This window comes from Colletotrichum abscissum (genome assembly GCF_030869225.1).
Source record: "Colletotrichum abscissum strain IMI 504890 chromosome Unknown Scaffold_24.1, whole genome shotgun sequence".
Lineage (NCBI taxonomy): Eukaryota > Fungi > Ascomycota > Sordariomycetes > Glomerellales > Glomerellaceae > Colletotrichum > Colletotrichum abscissum.
In genome coordinates, this window is record NW_026850143.1 from 141,950 (window position 1) to 159,747 (window position 17,798).

At 51.7% G+C, this 17,798-nt stretch overlaps 5 protein-coding genes across 5 annotated transcripts; 1 reads left to right on the forward strand and 4 right to left on the reverse strand.

Annotated features, from left to right (window-relative positions):
* Positions 1 to 228: 228 nt before the first annotated feature.
* CABS01_09724 (uncharacterized protein) lies at positions 229 to 2,648 on the reverse strand (the record flags this gene model as incomplete). The annotated part of the gene is made up of 3 exons (XM_060543081.1): positions 229 to 321; positions 377 to 2,571; positions 2,627 to 2,648. The coding sequence occupies 3 exons, from the start codon at positions 2,646 to 2,648 to the stop codon at positions 229 to 231; spliced, it is 2,310 nt and encodes a 769-aa protein (XP_060399779.1).
* Positions 2,649 to 3,245: 597 nt separating this feature from the next.
* CABS01_09725 (uncharacterized protein) lies at positions 3,246 to 3,893 on the forward strand (the record flags this gene model as incomplete). The annotated part of the gene is made up of 1 exon (XM_060543082.1): positions 3,246 to 3,893. The coding sequence occupies one exon, from the start codon at positions 3,246 to 3,248 to the stop codon at positions 3,891 to 3,893; it is 648 nt and encodes a 215-aa protein (XP_060399780.1).
* A 169-nt stretch (positions 3,894 to 4,062) lies between these two features.
* On the reverse strand, positions 4,063 to 6,341 carry CABS01_09726 (uncharacterized protein; the record flags this gene model as incomplete). Its single annotated transcript, XM_060543083.1, has 2 exons — positions 4,063 to 5,997; positions 6,051 to 6,341. The coding sequence occupies 2 exons, from the start codon at positions 6,339 to 6,341 to the stop codon at positions 4,063 to 4,065; spliced, it is 2,226 nt and encodes a 741-aa protein (XP_060399781.1).
* A 1,162-nt stretch (positions 6,342 to 7,503) lies between these two features.
* CABS01_09727 (uncharacterized protein) lies at positions 7,504 to 7,814 on the reverse strand (the record flags this gene model as incomplete). The annotated part of the gene is made up of 2 exons (XM_060543084.1): positions 7,504 to 7,516; positions 7,573 to 7,814. The coding sequence occupies 2 exons, from the start codon at positions 7,812 to 7,814 to the stop codon at positions 7,504 to 7,506; spliced, it is 255 nt and encodes an 84-aa protein (XP_060399782.1).
* Positions 7,815 to 8,610: 796 nt separating this feature from the next.
* Positions 8,611 to 10,050, reverse strand: CABS01_09728 (TTL domain-containing protein; the record flags this gene model as incomplete). The annotated part of the gene is made up of 1 exon (XM_060543085.1): positions 8,611 to 10,050. One exon carries the CDS (start codon positions 10,048 to 10,050, stop codon positions 8,611 to 8,613), a length of 1,440 nt encoding a protein of 479 aa, XP_060399783.1.
* Positions 10,051 to 17,798: the final 7,748 nt, after the last annotated feature.

A 17,798-nucleotide genomic window follows, 5' to 3' on the forward strand; every position in this document is an offset into this window, starting at 1 on the left:
AGACCATGGATGGTTTCACCACTTCGAATATTCTAGTAAATAGAGTGAGTTCCCTGATGTCCGTGAACTCGGGGGAGTAGTTGCCTTTACGGCCTCGCTCACATTTCTTTCCGCACTTGTGGCCAAGGAGCAGCACTTTGCTGAGATGATTCTTCCGCCCTCCTCGAAGAGCGCAGCTAATGGTGCTGCCGCCGGAATGTCGATAAAATACAATAGGGACTGCCTAGACTATGCTGGATATCCACGCTTCTCACTTTCCGTGAAGAAGATGACCATGCGCCATAACTTTTTGACCATATCCTCTGCCTCGTCATCCAATGCCTGCGGTAAGTGTTAGAGACCCTACAAAGAGAAGAGAGGGGCATGGTATACGTACCGCTGCAAGCTCTTCCACCAGCTCGGAAGGCTTCCCGTGCTTCCGAAGATGCTCCTCCACGACCTCGACAAGCATCTCCTCTTGTACGCCTAGATACTCGACAATTTTCTTCTCGACAAACGGACGGAGCTTGTCGCGGATGATGGCATCGTCCAAGAAGTCCCACTGCACAGCCCAGTTCCATAGGCCGTCTTTCTCCGACGGGATTTCCTGGGCAAGAGCACGAACAGCCTTGCTAATCTCCTCCTCGGTCATCTTGTCCGCCGCAGTCGTAGGCTCGAACTGGATGGGGATAAGCTGTCTTCTCGTTGTGCTGTCTTGTTCCTCGTCGTCAAGAAGGCCCTCCACCTCAGCAACAGTCCGTCGTTGAGGAGCCACGCGCTGGGCTTGTGCGCGCTGAGCCGCAGCACCCAGCGACAACTTGAAGGGCGCTGGTGCGGACGCGGCTGCTTGTTGTCGCTGCTCCATCTCATGGGCTTGTTGGTCAAGGAAGGAGTCGGCCATGCCGCGCGCCCTCTCCATGTCTGCAGCCTCTCTCCGGCGCTCGTCCTCTTCAGCCCTCCGATCTGCCTCGTCCCTGGCTTGTTCGTCGGCTCGTTCGATTTGTCGCTTCTTGACCCAGCCCGCATGGTCGCGGTAGTACAAGTGGTTCTTCCTAGACGCTTCTCTTTCGTCATCCCAGGCCTTTTCCCGTTCAAGCTGCTCTTGTACGCGTCTCTCCAGCGTCTCCTCATCCTGCAATTCACGGTCCTTTTCTCTCTCCAAGGCTGCAGCACGGGAACGCTCTCTGTTGACCCATTTTCGCTCCGCCTCAAGATACATCTTTTCTTCCTCTGACTTTTGCTTCGAGAGCTCCCGCTGGTAGATCTCCTCGTCGTCGGCCTCCGTATCTTCGTCTTCGCGGTTGATAGACAATTCGGCATTCGAAATACCTCCGTTCACGAAGGATGTCGCGCGGGACCCATTCTGTCCTCTGGGGCCCGACGGCGCGTTGTGCATCCCACGAGGTCCAACAGGAATATTGTTGGTGTTGGAAGGCGGCGGAGAATCCAGCCGTGATAACCGTGAGGGTCCATTGCGGTTCCGCTCCATCTCCTCCATCTCTTCCTCACGTTTGAGACGCTCCAGATCTCGCTTGTTGCTGCGTTCTCTGAATGCTGCGATCTCTGCGGCGACAACCTCTCTCATCTCCGCAGGGATATCTGCAAGCTCATCATCTTGAGCCAGAGGGATATTGACAACCTCGACGTTCTCTCCGGAGTTGCTCATTGACACATCGCCTTCGCCGTCGGCTGTGCTTGCGGATTTTGGATACACTAGGTCCCGGATGACTTGCTTCAGAGTATCCTTGGCAGTCTTTGTCCGAGATTCGGCACTACTATCATCGCCTCTGCCTTCTTTGTAAGATTCGATGTACTTGAGAGAGTTCGGGTCAATGGCGACTTGGAGCTTGACCATTTCAACTCCATCGAAAGAGTCGCCTTCCGATGATACACTGTCGGATGGGGTTTGTCGCTTCAGGGGGACCTCGATGTCTTGAAGCAGATCGCAAGCGGTTGCAAAGGAATCGGCATCCTCGTACTGCGCGAAGCCAAACTTTGCTCCTTTGCCGTCAGAAAGCACTGAAGTAGCGACGTCCCATCTCCGAAGTTTTCCGACAGAATTGAGGATGGACTCGATGCCTTCGTCGCCTCTTACGCCTTCAGGAATTTTATGGATGAATAATGTTCTCAACTTCTCCTCGTTGGTCGGCGGGACCAGGGACTGCATGTGCTCGCGTGCGGCAGCGCGGGACTGATCGTACCCGCGGTCCATACCCAATCCTTGTCGTCCGCCGCTCGGAGTATTGCTATCTTTTCTGCCGACATCAGGGCCGCCTGGCTTGCCACCTATAGTACCAAGACGAATGACGGGTGCACTGAAGTTGATATTTGGGAGGTTCGCGGGAGCTTGGAAGTTAGGCGGCAGGCCGCTTTGTCGGTTAGCTTGGGCATTGTTGGACTGCTGGACACCGGGAGGTGGTGCCATTCCCGGAGCGGAAGACATGCCTGGCGGAGGGCCTGAAGACGGGTTAGCAGAGCATCTTGGTATCAGAGCATTGTATTCCGAACCTAGACCAGGTGGAGGAGCCATGCCTGGGGCGCCATTGGACCCCGGGAAGCCACCATAAGTCGGAGGCGGCCCATACGGGTTTCCTGCTGCAGAGATGAGTGAGCAATAGATCGCTTGGGGGTTCGAAGATTGACGCACCTCCATAAGGATTGTAGGACATGGTGGGAAAATCTACGGGGTTGCTGATGGAAGGGCAGATGTGGGATCGTGGACCAACGATTCTGCAATTGGCGAGACTGGCTTGAGTCGCGGAGATGGTCAGTGATAAACAGATTGTGGGTGATGCCCCGGTTCAGACCTCGCCGCTCAGATCGAAGGAAGGGAAGGGGCGACAGGGTCTGCGTGAGAGACAGAGGCAGACGGAGGGCGTGGCGGTAGGTGGGACGCAGAGCTCCAAAGTCGAACACTGAAGCTCTTGGTCTGTCTCTGTAGTCAAGTCTCTCAGGGCCTGATCCAGTTCTCTCCAAAATTCGGCGCGAGGCCAACGCGAATTGGCCTTGTAACGCGACAGCTCTTTGATTGGTCGATACTCAATAGTGGGTCCCTCGGCATCTCGGAGATACCCTTCGCCGAATAAGCTCCCAATCGATTGAATTCGCGATTCGTCAGGTCTGGGCTTTGGAAGGAAATATTGTAAGGTCAATCGCCAAAGCTGCGCCAAATCGGATCCCTTTGCATTGTGCTCGCCTGGCCTCGGCGACACTCAATCGCAATGTGAGCATCTCTCCTCGTATTACTGTTGATTCTTGACTAACCAATGTCTTCTAGGGCGTCGGAAATCGGGTTGCTGAGCAAAAGACTGCTCACCACCTGCACCATTCGCAGTCCCTCTCTGCATGCATCACAAGCGTTCCGACAGCCATTATGGGCTCACCCGCGTGCCTTTGCGACCTCTTCAATCCTCTCGGCCCCTCCTCGCTCCGGTTCACGGTCAAACCTTGAAGGCCTGTTCTCCAAGCCCTCCCCGACGAACTACGCCCAACCGCCGCCTCCGCCGCCGGCCATAGACGCGGCTGCCCCTTCTCAGGAGAAGTCCGATAGTCCCTACGCATACGACGCCACTTCTGACACATTTGATATTTCCAAAATTATCGCCATGGAATCGGATGAATTCCTCAAGAAGCATTACCCCACTAGCAAGCAAGAGCCCGACCTGCGCACACGTCCACAGACTGGTCGTACCGTACACCTTACCAGCAAGACGGATTTGGCCAAGGCGCTGAAGCTTCTAGACTTCAACTGCAGGAAGAACAAGATCAAGAGACAATTCCAATTACAGAAGTTCCATGAGCGCCCAGGAAAGAAGCGTAAGAGACAGAAGAGCGAGAGATGGAGGGCTCGTTTCAAGGAAGGGTTCAAGGCAACAGTGGCGAGAGTCATGGAGCTCAAGAATCAAGGCTGGTAGGAGCGACCCTCAGCATGTGACAATATCCCTGGAGAAGATGTAGCACATGGTGTTTACAAGATGTACAATATGTAGAAATCACAAAGATTTTGTTGTCCCAATGCGTTACTTGGGGTGTTATTAGCGGCTTGAACTCTGTATTTCGAGGGCGCAGAGTGTGTATAGGTGTCTACAGAGATTTCTCAAGTGGTTTCCTGGACGGCGAGGGGGCCGGGCTCGTCTTGATCCTCGGCCGGCTACGGAATACAGCTTCCATGTCTTCAACGGCCATCAACTCCTCGGCAAGTATCGATGCATCGGGGTCCAGCTCCATCGTCTCCTCCTCAACGACGGGGATCTGGCTCTCGGTTCGGGCTCGAGGCCGTGACTTCTTCAGCGATTTTTGTCTGTCCAGTTGTGCTTTTTGGTGGACGGCCTCAAACCCAACCATGCTCTTGCGTGTGCGAGCCACCAGGTCGTCCTCATCAGTCACGCGAATCGTAACTTCCCCAGTCCGGCGATTAGCACTGGCAAAGGATGGTCTCAGGGTCAGGGTGTCATCCTCGTCGTCTGGGTCGTATCTGACGTTACGCGAGGATCGAGCCATTGACAACCGCGTCCGCTCTGCGAGGGACAGGGTATGACGTGGTTTGGAGCGCTTGACAGGTGAGGGGGATGCAACGTCTATGTCCTTCAAGATCTGGTCTGCCAGCTCTTGTGTTGGTGATTTGGGTGGCTCGGGTGAGCTGTCTTCCCTTTCAAACGGAACCTCCGCCTCGCCTTGTTCTTCCAGGGGCGGAGTTGCAATGCGGTTAGGGATCGCCTCCGTAATGTCGTCTTCGTCCGGTAAAGGGGGGGTCGGCGGAGGGATAGCCAGTTCATCTTGCGACTCTGGCGGTAGTAGCAATGGGCTAGGTAGCGGGGCTGGCAGGTCAGAACTGCTGGTGCGGGAAGAAATGCTGATGGCGGGACGTTCGAGACGTCTGAGATGGGGTTCCTGCAGCGACGGACGCCGGGGTAGATTGTTTGTTCCATGCAAATCGTCCTCTAATTCGCTGAGTTCTGAGATGGTCTCGTCTCCGAGGCTTTCTCTCGTAGCCAGAATCCCATCTGGCTTCTCATGTTGGCGAGTCCGTGGGCCCAATGTCTCGGTGAGCTTAACCACAGGCAGAGAGCCTACTTCAGCCAATTCTGCCAGACAGTCATCCAAAAGATTGGAGTAATTCCTTGACAATGAAGTGCTCTTCTTTGCAAGCTGCCTTTTCGGGCTCGTCTTTCCCAGATGCAAGCTCTCATGGGAGTCGAATTCGAGGTCGATACCACGTTTTGCTCTCGTTGGCTGTGACATCTTGGACGTACTGGCTTTGCGTCGTTCGCCGAACATGCCGGCTCGGAATTCCTGCCATCTCGCGAGTCTCTCCCTCTGCGTCCTGACACGGTCGTCCAATTGCTCCAAAAGCCCTGTATCGTGCGTCTCCAACTCGGTAAGTCGGCCAGACTCCAAGCGCCGCCAGATTCTGTCAAAGGGGGCCGACAACAGGCCATCCTTGCGGGCGTTGGAGTCACCGTAGAGAAGAGTCTCCATCCATTTCTCATTCCCAGCCCAGTTCGTTCGCACCGTCCTCCAAGTATCCGACCTGAGATTGTCTGGTAGGTCTCGCGCGCTTGTTATTTCTCGAGCGGATTTGATTTCCTCCTTCCTCCGTGCAATGCCTTTCTCCTTCTGGCTCAACACTTCAGCAAGGTCGCGATATTTTTTCCTGGCCTCATTTTTCTTCCGCATAGCATTGGTAATGGAGGCTCTGTGAGCAAGCGCAAGAGTCACAAGCTCCGTCCGTTCGGCACTGTAACCCCGATTTTCTAACGCAACTTGCTGGGCGATGGCTGGATACTCGTGCTCGGTTTCTGTCACTTCGGCCACCATCTTTTTCAAAACAGCGGACGAGAATACGGCAAGAACTTCTTCCAATCTCTCCCCTTTGCATTCATCTAGCATGGTCTTGCGAACCACGGCGTCTCGTCCGAGGACTCCATTCTTCTTGGCCTGGTCGAGGCTTCGCAGGAGGGCAGCTCGTAGGTTCATGGATTGAACATGGTCTCTGGGCGGAAAGAAGGGTTGAAGCTTCTGCAAACCACCAAAGATTAGCAGAGTCCAGGACACACGCTATTTGCACATACATTCCGCGCCTCTTCCGGGTCCCAGAGCACAAAGAGCTGGTAGAGAGTCCATTCTACGCAGTGGATGCGCTTTTTCTGCACAGAGAAAGTCTGCGCATCGAAGTCTGGCCAGTCTGGGAACGAGGTAAAGTCCAACAAGCGAAGGTTGGTCAAAAAGAGGGAGGCATTGGTGGTAGGCGCGGTACTCGTAGATATCGAGGCGTTGAGGGGTGCGCTCAGGGTCTTGGTCGACGGGCCCGATCGCGGTTGGCGTGACCGTGCAAGCAGAGAATTGGGTGGCAGAGTCGCCATGACGACATTTTGCTTTCAAGAAGCGGCCTCGAAGAATCAAAGTTGACTCTTGTCTTGCGTCTCCCTTCGGATGGAGTATAGGGGGGATGTCATCTACGCAGGCGCGTGTCGCATTGAATCGGTTCCAAATGCAGGCAGCGCATTTGTTGTGTTGATGGTGGGGAGGAAACGGCGGTGGAGGGATCAGCCCAGCCCAGCAACGCTTTAGCGCGCCAGGGGTCCCCAGAATCTCGGTTAGCGGTTGACTGCCTGCGCTATCAGTGGCACGTCAAGGCTCCGCCTGGCCTATCTGTCCTCACCTTAGTCCACCTCGACTCGCCTTACACCAACTCATGCGCGGTGTAATTACATTGTCCCAGCTTCAAGGTGAGCGGACTGTTTCTTTTCTTTTACGAAGATGCTCGCTCCAGGCTCGCAGAGACTGGGCTTTGCAAACATTTCAGAGTCAGTAGCAGACTCGTTGAGATTTATCAAAGACATCTCTATACTTTACCTTATCGATCATCAATTAGAGCGCGGGTGTCTGTGCGTACAACATGGCGTTACTGCCTACCTATTCTCCGAGTATCCGTATCACTAAAGTTTAGACACATTACCAACGGTTAACCAACCAAAAAACAAACCCACCCAGTATATCGATGCTACACACAATAGGGTTCCCTCGTCAAGTACATAGCTTTTCTACTCCCGTCTTCATGCCCAGTCTCTAATTTTACTGGTGAACTTCGGCTGCGATCGAGTCAATTCAAGCAGTGGAAAGAGCTTCTCGGGTTTGATACAATGCAGCTTACTTTCTGCATCATCTAGATAGCTCACTTTCCCGATGTTGGAGTGAAGGGATGGGAGAGTCGAAGCACAGAGACATGTTCAGACAATAATCGTCGGCAAATTAGCAAAAGTTCAACCCAAGCAAACTTATAATTCTTTAACTCGACTAAACGAAGCGAAAGATCCCAAATGTAGGCAGATTTTGTTTCAACGGCATTCACAGATTCCCTCTCTAGCCCTATCCGCGCCTCCAGGCATCTTGTGCCTTGTTGGGATGACGCAGGCCACAATCGGCAGCAAGATGATTTGAATATCATCGTGAAGAAAGCTGAATGTATTTCCAATAGGTTATTGCCCAACTCTAGCTTCTTTTCGATCTTTATACAATGTGCCCTTAATTAGGATTACTGCCATAGCTGTTAGTAAACACATCCACAGAATACCACATCCTTTGTCAACTCACAATGTAGCCCCTGTGTTATCAGAACAGACAGCTTTCCCGGAGACGGCAATGCATTCCCCTTGTCCACTTGAAAGAAGCGTAGTGCCGTTTTCAAGATTAGGGTCAACATCAGTCCCGGCAAGATCTTGAAGAGCCTTCCTATCCGCGGCTTGCTGCTGTCGGCTACCGCCGCGCTGAGGCGAGGCCGCAGCAAGGCCGAAAAAAGCGATTAGGGTCACTGAGGAAATAGAGGAGAGCTTCATGATTCGATGTTTTAAAATGCGTGTTGAAATGTAACGGTAGATTTCGAGGGTTCAGTGTTAGGAAAGAGGATTGGGCCAGCCGGAAGGTTAATCGATTGAACTCGAGCGAAGTCTGAACTTTGGAAATGAGATGCTCATTTCAAAAGCTAAATATTTACTTTTCTGCTCTACCTGAAGCCTTTATATGCATTGCGTGAACCAGGGCGTGAAGCTCATGTGTTGTCACAAATGGGATGACAGGCCGGTTTCGCGGTTGTCTCAAACTTGACAGGCGGCCCCTAGCACGTAAGGGTGAACTTGACTCCTGCCACAATCTCGAGACAGGTCCACTCCAAGCGTACCTTAAGATCATCTTTCTTATACTAAGGGACTCATAATAGAGACTAAAAGAAGTAATCTTTGTGCGTAGCATGGCTCCTCAAAGCAATCGCCTGGCACTTGGAATCTGAATCTCCTAGTTTGGATCACGACTTAGGTTTCGCGAAATGGAATGCTCATCTTGACACAGGCAGGGGATGCAGAATTAAGGATGAGAAAGCCGAAGCGGGGTAGTTCTTCTAGAATATTTCTCCATGTGAGAGCGGCCTTCCAACTAACCCCAGTTGCCCTTACCGACGAAACTGATTCAATGCAAGCATCAGACATGGCAACATTTGCCAAAACCAATTCCCAATGACCAGGTTAAATATCATATTCAAAGAAAGCGATAAAGAATGTTTGAATTCAATGAGTCTAAGCATATTTCAGTGTGGATTTTAGAATCCCTTATCTGGTCTTGTAATCGATTGGATTGCCATCAGCTTTCGGGCAGAATTTCCGTGATGTTGCTCTTGGCAAGCTTATCAGTCTCGTCCAATACTTGAATCAGCCCCTCTTTCGCAGAAGTGTGATTGTGACCTTTAGGCTGAGCCATTCCCATATGTTCCATAGTCACACAGATGACAGACTCCATCAAGCGCAGTGCCAAAGGTCCTGCAATTCCAACATTGTAGAATGCCGGGGTTTCATTGACTTCAAGCAGCCACGCGGTTCCGCTTGAGTCTATGAGAAAGTCCACCGCGAACAGTTCGAAGCATTTGTCCACTGTCGTGAACTTGTCCGCCATTGTGTGTACAGCGGCTCGGAACAGCTCCGCGGAAACGGCGCAGATCTGCTCAAAGACGTGCGCCTTCCAGTCACCGGGCAGTAAATCATCTGGAACATCCCAAAAGTCTCTCATTGACTCTCGATTGACAAAAATATCTTCGTCTTGAAGGGCTGTGTTGGTAAGAGAGGATTTGAGGCTTGGGTACAACCAGGGCGGTTCGTAATCTTCTCCGGCAAGAAGTGCAAGCAGTTCCTTGAAGACATAGACCTTGAGACGGCCTACGGAGAGAACGTAGGCTCGAGCGTGCCACTTTCTTTTCTCTATCGGCGGAATAGAGACAACATATTGCTGAGCGACGAACTCGCGCATCTGGGCTGACGGAATACGACCGCCTTCCTTGAAAAGATACTGGGGCTTTGGGCTTCTTTGGATCGCTTCCAAGTTTTGCTTTAGCGACAAGGCGCCTGTGGCAGTAACTAGTACATCAAGAGAGTCTAGACCAGGTGTAGATAGTGTTGGCGAGAAGTCCGGGTCGCCCTTTTCTGAACATGGGGTCGTATCTGGGAGAGGTTGTTGACTCTTGCATACCAGGATGCTCTCGTCCTCTTCTTCAACCTCGTACTCTGCAAGCTCGAGATGATCGGCAAGCTCATCTACTGTGCTAAACAGTCTGATGCCAGCACCACAGTCGACCATTGCCGGCTTCATAATCCACCAGTCGCGTTCTGATGGGGGCTTGCTCTCATTTGCCTCGAGTGAATACAGGAGCGAAAGGTCGTCTGCAGCAGTCAAAGACTCCTCGACATACTCGGCATAGTCTAACGATAGACGGACTGTAGCGGGCACATGACTTTTGAGGATGCTTTCTGGTCTCTTAGCTATCCACAACTCCACGACTCTGGCAAGATAGTCTTTCCGAGCCAAAGCGTCGCTGTTCGGGTAGGCGTTGATCAGGCTCGTGGTCGCTGAGTTCAAGAGTTTAAAGTTCCGATTCAAGGCCCAACCATCACAAAACTGAAAGACTGTCTTGGAGTTGGTCGGGAAATTATCGAAGTTGTCGATGAACTTGGCATCCGGCGCGTGCGTTTGGATGTAGGACTTGATGTGTTCCGAGAGCCAAGGACTGGCTGGTTGGACATACGCGTACATTCTGGTTGAGCCTGGAGAACAGTAACAGCATGCTTTGGTGAGAGGTTCGAGTCTCTTCTTAAGGCGATGTTGTTGACTTAGATGTCGTATGGTCGGGGACAGACAGTTAGATCGTGGCTGCGGACCTGTGATGGAGTTAGACGTCATGAGGAAACTAAGAATCTCTTGTGTGATCCATAGAACCCTTTAAATCCAACAACCAGTGGTTCCCCAGGAGTTAAGATGCCTCTCGTCATCTAATCATCTGGAGAATCGTAGCATCGTTCACCAAGTTAGAGTGGCCAAGAGGCATGCCAAGCGAGAACGCGGATTTCCATTACCTAACCTCTACTCTTGCGGTTTCCATTTGACATAACCAGCTTTATAAACGTAATCCAAGCCGAGCTCACTCCGAATAAAATCAATACATTTTTGATCCAGCTCGATGACTTCAGTCGAGTTGCACACTTTGATCCTTGCGCCCCCCTCCTTTGAGTGTGGTCACACAAACAGCATATACTTCAACTTCACTCCGAAGAAACGTAATCGTGTTTGGTTCCCTCCAATGAAAACAGATGATTAGCTTTGACTTGGAATGAATATTAATGGATTTCGTAATGCACAACGCACAATCCGCCGTCGCGTTATTAAGAGAAACCAGGTTCTGGAGCATCAAATCAGTCGTGAGAGGCCATACGAGCACGCGATCTCATTCTGTCTAGCAACGCATGACAGCATGCTAAATCCTTGTTGTTAGTCATCAAGAAGCATTTGAAAGTTGCGGTGACTTCGAATTCGTCCAGAACTAAAACTGCGTGGAAAGGTACCTCAATTCGAACGCCAAAGATCACCAGGCACAGGCTTCGTCGTCAAATCCATTGATATCATGTGGATATTTGAGGAGTCTGCCAGTATTTCAGATCAAGTGCAAAGAACCCTTAGTAATCAGCATCTTACTCGTCCTTAAACATGATACCTTGAGCCCTGGATGATATTAAGGGTCGAGTCTAAAGATATTTGCCGAGAATTCCACACGTGCACGCCTACGATGCTGAAAGCTCAATCCGAAGACTAGCAATCAACCTTGGCTACTTGGCCCTGAATAGGAGCCAGACAAAAGCTGACTACAATCGTAACTACGTTCAGAAAGAAGATAATGGCGATAATGTGTGACTTTTTAGGTGGCATCGATTCTGAGCATTCATCGGAGGATTGAGCACAAAACCAAATATGCGCTGCTAGTCATCTTATAAGTATGATGTATCAGATTAATCTCTTATTTTGGATGGCCATTTGATTCGATATCTACTTATAAAATGAGTCTACCTTATCAGTTAACTCAACGAAAAGCTGGTCAAAAGTTTGCTGCAATATTTAGTTTGCCACCTGGATGTTTGTCAAGCTAGGACGGTAGAATGTGGGCAGCTCAAGTCTGCGCCGGCTGGAACATCATTGATGCACCAAGCAAGCTGCCCAGAACGCTTTCAAGGGTATTGGCGAGGAGTCATGAGATTCCGCACGAGAAGTAGAGATGGAAAGCAACGTCAACCTATAATTCGCCGATACCATTGGTCTCAAAGACCTATAGTGTCACAGAAACCGATCAACGACAATCAAGCAGCTGTCTTGAAGCGAATAACAATTGGCTCGAGTCTAACGGCAATGTCAAATTTCCCTTGAACGGCTAACTCTGATACCTGCACCTTACATACCGGCATTTCACAAATGAAGTACTATGCCCCTCTTCACCAGACCAGACTCTCATGAAATCAGATTCAACGCCACAGCAGCAGTCTTGGCAACGGGCGCACAGCGGCCTCGGCTCCTTCAGCCGGTCCGGTTTCGGTATTCCAGCTCACTGGACAATCGTCCCGAAGTTGAACAGGATGAAAGTCGAAACCGGAGAACCGCCTGGGGATTTGTATACGCTCCTCCGCAAGTGGGGAAGGTTGAAACTATAGGGGTTCGTTTCACCAATTTGATTTTTCGAAGTTTGTGTCCGTTCGCCTAGAAGCTGTAAAGGAAGGACCAACTAGCGTCGAGAACGTGACCGACACCTCCGAAGGCTGCCACCATGAAAGCACTTTGTATGAAGTGATGGTGGGATGGAGACACCGTGATTGAGAGGATTGTAAGGTATCCGACGTGACGGTACTATACATTGGATACTCACTCTGACAACCAGTACTCGACACGAGCTTTGGTACCTCTCTTGCAATTTCTTTTTTAACGTACTCGTATTCGTTCGACAAGTGAAAGGTGACAGGGGAGCCAAGAGCTACATCCGTGACTCCCAACGTCTCCTGCGAGTCCATGGCATGCATCGCAGTTACATCACAAAAGATGAAGTCTGACAAGTTAGCAGTAAGAAATTTGAATACTATGACAGACGGTCTCAAGCAATCTCATATCAGCGTAGCATTGGTTCGAGCGACAGTTGAGGATGAAATGAAGTCCAGATGGAGAGGAGTGAATAGGGGGCAAAACGAGCACTTCTAAGCACGGAGACTGATGGGCCTATGAGGCCATCAAAGAGTTCCAATCAGAGACAGCCTGACGCTTGATTGGGTTGCGAGGCCAGAAATAGAAGCGGCAACCAGGTTATCACCATCAGTCGTCGTCTCAGAAGCCGCGAGACAGCAAGAGACTCATACCGCAAGCGAGCTTACCCGGGAAATGGCTGCTGTGGACGAACGTTGCACGAGCTTTCTTCATTGCCCAAATCATCTGAACTGCTCTCTGAGATGGCACCGCAAATTGACAAATTGCTGTCAGACCCATTCAGCTCCGGAGTCTCTGTGTATGAGGTGATTAAGCATAACCAGGCGCAGTAGTCAACTTGCCCGTTCACTGTTGATATCATGAGCCCGGCTCAGTTTTACTCCACGACCCTCAAACTCGGTGTCGCTTTCTCTGGGATCATACGACGCGTTTGACGTTCGGTCTGAAGCCAAATGTGGGCACAGATGCCATCTGTTTGGTCAAGATACCGCCGCCAGCGAATGATGACAGGATATCGGTAATGCAGGTTGGAACGGACGTGCAGGAAGCTGAAATCAGCACCTTAAGGTATGTTGGAGAACACAGTGATGAGCAGAACATCAATTCAATTTGCTCGTTGTTAACGTTTTTACCAGTAAGCCGGAGTGTAAGGATGATGCGGTAATGAGATGGCAAGGAGTTGGTCAACAGCTAGGCCATCTCGTCTTCTCGACGCTCGCATTCGTCGAAGCTCGCCAAAGAAAGGGAGCGATGCTAGACAAAGGGACGAATGTCAGACAAGGGAGCGTTTGGGGCGAATAGGGTTAAAGGGGAGATGGGTTGTACTGACCAGGGACCTCCGCGTAGGTTATTTGGCAGAACCATAGGAATTGAAATCATTTCGTCGGATTTTGCACAGTCCTTGTAGAGTTGCCTGAAGGCAAACCCGGGCCAACCTGGCAACTGTGCCTGGAATCAGTCAACGACTGGCTTTGGTTCGATAGTTCGTTCTGCCCAAGGCCCCAAGAGCCTGAGTTTTGAGAAGGGACTCCGGAATGATCAAGAAGCCAGGGTGCGTCAAGGATCTTTCCATCGGCGAGCAGCGAAAACCTATTTACTTACCATTCAGGAAATAAAGGGGCGTAGGAATGGAAACCGGTTAGCCCCTCGAAGAGACGGCAGGAAACGGAGGCATCGTGATCCGCGCTGAGGCAAGGTGAAGAGGAATCTGAATGATGAGATCGATCGCCGCGGACCGATGTTCAGTTGGTCGGGGAAACATCAATGCCGGCCTACAAACGTTGCGGATTTCTCGCTAGCTCGGTGAGCGACAGGGCTGGAGATCGCAGGTGTGTGACCTTGCCGTCGCGGACGTGAGAAGCGCGCTAGAGGTCGCGGAGGGCGAGTGGCCCAAACAGCTATCCCAAGTTTGATTTTGCCGTTGACCGGCAGCGTCTGCCCAGGTGTACCAAGGTTGTCACAGAAGAGGTCTGAGAGACGTGTTGCGCCTGCTGGTGGCATGTCAGAGCGGACGGGAGCCACATGTCATGTCAGCCACCGGGAGCAGGGCTAGCCCATCTACGGGTGACGAGGGTCAAGTGGCGGGCTGTCTACCATTTGGGCCATGTCGCCATGGCTGTGCCGAAGGAGAGGTGGCGCTGAATCTAGAACCGTCTTGGCAGAGAAAGGTCAAGACAGAATGAGGATGGGAGCGAACCATCCCGAGGGGCTAGGGGCTAAAGGGACGAAAGCGAGATACTATAACGGGCAGTTGCACCGTATTGATTTGGAAAGAAGTTCAAGCAATTGTTCCATGGCAAGGTAGCATAGGGCATGAAGTAGCCCGTGTATAGTTGTGAGAAAAAGTCAATAGGCTGAACTGACTGAAGACGAGATGCGCCAAGGGCGGGTTATGTTAAAGTTGCGGGATGACAGATTGGTTTAGCATTGTGCCTGCATTAGTCGTGGATGATGGAGTATGGTCGGGGAATAAGAGAGCCACCAGGAACAAGCACAGGCACGGCAAGGAAGCCGAAAACGAAGGTCAGAAAGAAAGCAATCAACCAACTTGGTTAGGTAAAGTAGGACTGGCCCAAGCAGAGACAAGACTACTGCCATGCACAATTAAGCATATTTGTTTGATGACGCGGAGGAAACGTGTACGTTGTGCACACACTTACACCTACACTTCCATGTACTCCGTACACACTTGCATCAACATGCTTCTGCTACCTTACCTAAGTATGCAAGTATGTAGATAATTACACGTACATCCATGTGCAGGACTCTTGGAGAGCCTATCAAGATTCGAGAGGGCGTTAGTTGGCTGTCCGCTGCCTCGGATGCCACGAGCTTAAACAGTCCAAGCTTTGCCTCTAAATTTGGTTCCCGTTTCAAGCTTCAAGCAGGGGGCCTCGGTACGTTGCTATCCTTGATTCACCTACAACCCCTGCCACGCCCACGCCTGGCTGAGGTGATGAGATCTGCTGCCCCCCTACTCCGTACATGGTCTCCGAGGTATTCTTACCGCCGTAATTCTCCGAACACAAACGCTCGCGTCAGTCTCAGGCCGGGCCTGCTTCTCCGTGTCTTTGCGAATCCTGCTTGTCTTACGTTCTTACTCGCAGAGTCACACTAGCTCCTAGCCACCACGTTGAAGAAACAACTGTATCCCTCGCACGGCCTGACGTAACTCGGACGCTCTTCCGCTCTCCTTTGGTCACACGGCCACCTCAGGTCAGACTCATCGTTATGGGGAAGGGGGAGCACTGACAACCACACTGAGTTGTCTGTCATAACACACCACCCATCAGAAAGGGGAGCCACAGACAGAGAGCGTATCTACATCACTTCTGGTTGACATACAGCCCTCCAAGCCCGCTAGAAAGCTTCCATTGCTGCAGGCCGCGTTCTACCGTTTGCTCCTCGCGTTAGTGCAGGCTACAACGGCGGGATCTTGAGTCGATCTCTCATGCATTGCTTCGCTCGTTGTTCGTCACCACGCAGCAACCTCATCACCACAAGGTTTTCTGCTCACCATATACCCCTCCTTGATCCATAGAAACAGATAGTCGTACCATGGTGCCGACAGGCAAACCTTCCATTCGCACCACTCGGGTGCATATCGCGGACGCACATCGCGGGTGATCGCCCGCCGGAGGAACACGAACACTCCAAAATCGCTGTCCTAGGCTGCAGCGGCATCAGCAGATCTCATCTTAGGCTTATTCGAACACCCCGAGACCGTGTCTCTCTAACTACCTACTTACCCCGGATGTGGAGAGGGCTACCAGTCTTGAGATGCATCCGGCGCCAGCTAATCAAGCGTAAAACCACAATCACCGCCAACCATGGCATGTCTTCCGTAACCAAAGAGAAGTACTTCTCCCCGTACACACGGCCAGGGCAACGGCCGCACTTCCTGACTCCCAAACGTGGACCAGCGTTTCCGAGCCTGGACTTGGAGACTCTTGAGGCCTGCTTCAGGGCTGAGGCGATACAAATCCTTACTACCAAGACTTTTAGCCAGGGGAAATAAACGGGTCCTCGAAGGCTTAGCGGACGGAGCTCAACGGTTGCGCATCGAGAGTCCCTGTGAACATCACGGTAGATACTCCATTCCGTAGCGGTAGGCCACAGACGATCTCCCCTTCACCTCTGGCCTGGCGACTCCAGATCTTCCCTAGGTCCCAAGCATGCCAGTCCGATCACCGAAACCGTAAACTTCTTGGCTACCGTAAGAAGGCTGCATCAAGTTTCTGACTCTTGAACCAATCGGAACTCTGGTTGTCTCTTCTCGTGCGTCCCCTACACCTAAAACCTGACTTGCTGACTACAAGCTACGCGCGTGTTCCTGAGTTGGCAGAGTTCCATAGTCCCTGAGTTGCTGTGTTCTTCTCACATCGTCACTCAAATCAACTTCAAGGCACAGCACGGCCATTCGTCGCCAAGACCTCCACTGAAACAGATTCGCGAGCAAAGATTCGCCAAGCTTCATGCACCCGAGAACCTAACTTCACATCCCAATGATCCCACACATCGTCCCTCAATGTCTCTCCCCCTTGAGCCTCGAGCGTCGAGCTAGCAACCCGGCAGCACATCGACACATCCTCGCGCATCCTCCACATCGCGAGCCCCTCGCCGCATATCCAAACTGTACATCACTCAAATCATTCCGTCTCCTAAACACGCCGTACACCACCAAACACGCGCGCGCGCAGCAACTACCTTACCAAGGGCAACGAGGCGCAGTAGCCCCAACCCATCCAAGCCTAGCAGCACCCCCAGGATCTGTATGTGGGCGGGTGGATTCTCGGGATGCTTCCACGTCTCTCTTTCTGGAAGACGACTCCAGCAACGTAGATGCGATTTGCTCTGAGCTGCCTCTTGGCGATCCGTTTGTGATGCTTCAACTTCTAAACCCCAGCCTCCTTCGTATCGCATGTCCACGCTTACCGTCCAGTGACCCGCCTCCGACGTCGCCGTGGTCTTGTCGTCCCAACTTCACCTGGTTGAATCACGGTGAAGGGTTTTCACAATTCCAATTTCCTCGCGTTCAGCTATGAAGTCAATCAAAGGACAGAATCCGAGGTTCACACGCCCCCAGCCAGCCCACTCACGCCCCTCCTCTTGTTTCCCTATGCTGCTTGAGCCGACGCGATACCGAGCCATGCTTGAGGTTGACTTCGACTGACGGCTTCAAGGTCCTAGCCATTGGGAACACACTGACACTGACGAAGGGTTGCAGGGTGCAAGGTCTGATCGGGGATGCAAGGTAGGCCGGCAAGGGCGAGTCTATGTCTCTCCTTGCCGCTAATGTACCTCTGTGTACGTATGAGCGCGCGTGTATGGGAGGAGGAGAAGGAGGTGAGGTTCAGCTGAGAACAGACCCTGGAACCTCGTCGTCTACATGCTTGCTTGCCCACCTGCACCGCACTGCTTCGTTGCTTTGCTTGCTACGACGGTGGTCCAGCATGGAACGATCTGATTCCGAACCTCCCACCCAAAATCCGTCCCATCTCAACCCAAGGAATTTGTCAAATTCGTCTCCCCTGACTATGATATGGAATGCCAAGCAAGTCCAGTCGAGACCTTCTATATAACAGTCCCGTCCACACCATCACGTCTAACCTTCTTTCCTACCTCATCACACAGCATCAACAAAGCAAGCCTTTCACTTCTTCACCCTTTCCACTTTCCTTACCTATCTCAGCCCCGGTGGCTCTTCACGAATAGGATCTCTTAATCTCTAAAAACCAACTCCGATTCAACCTAGTTCCCTCAAGCTC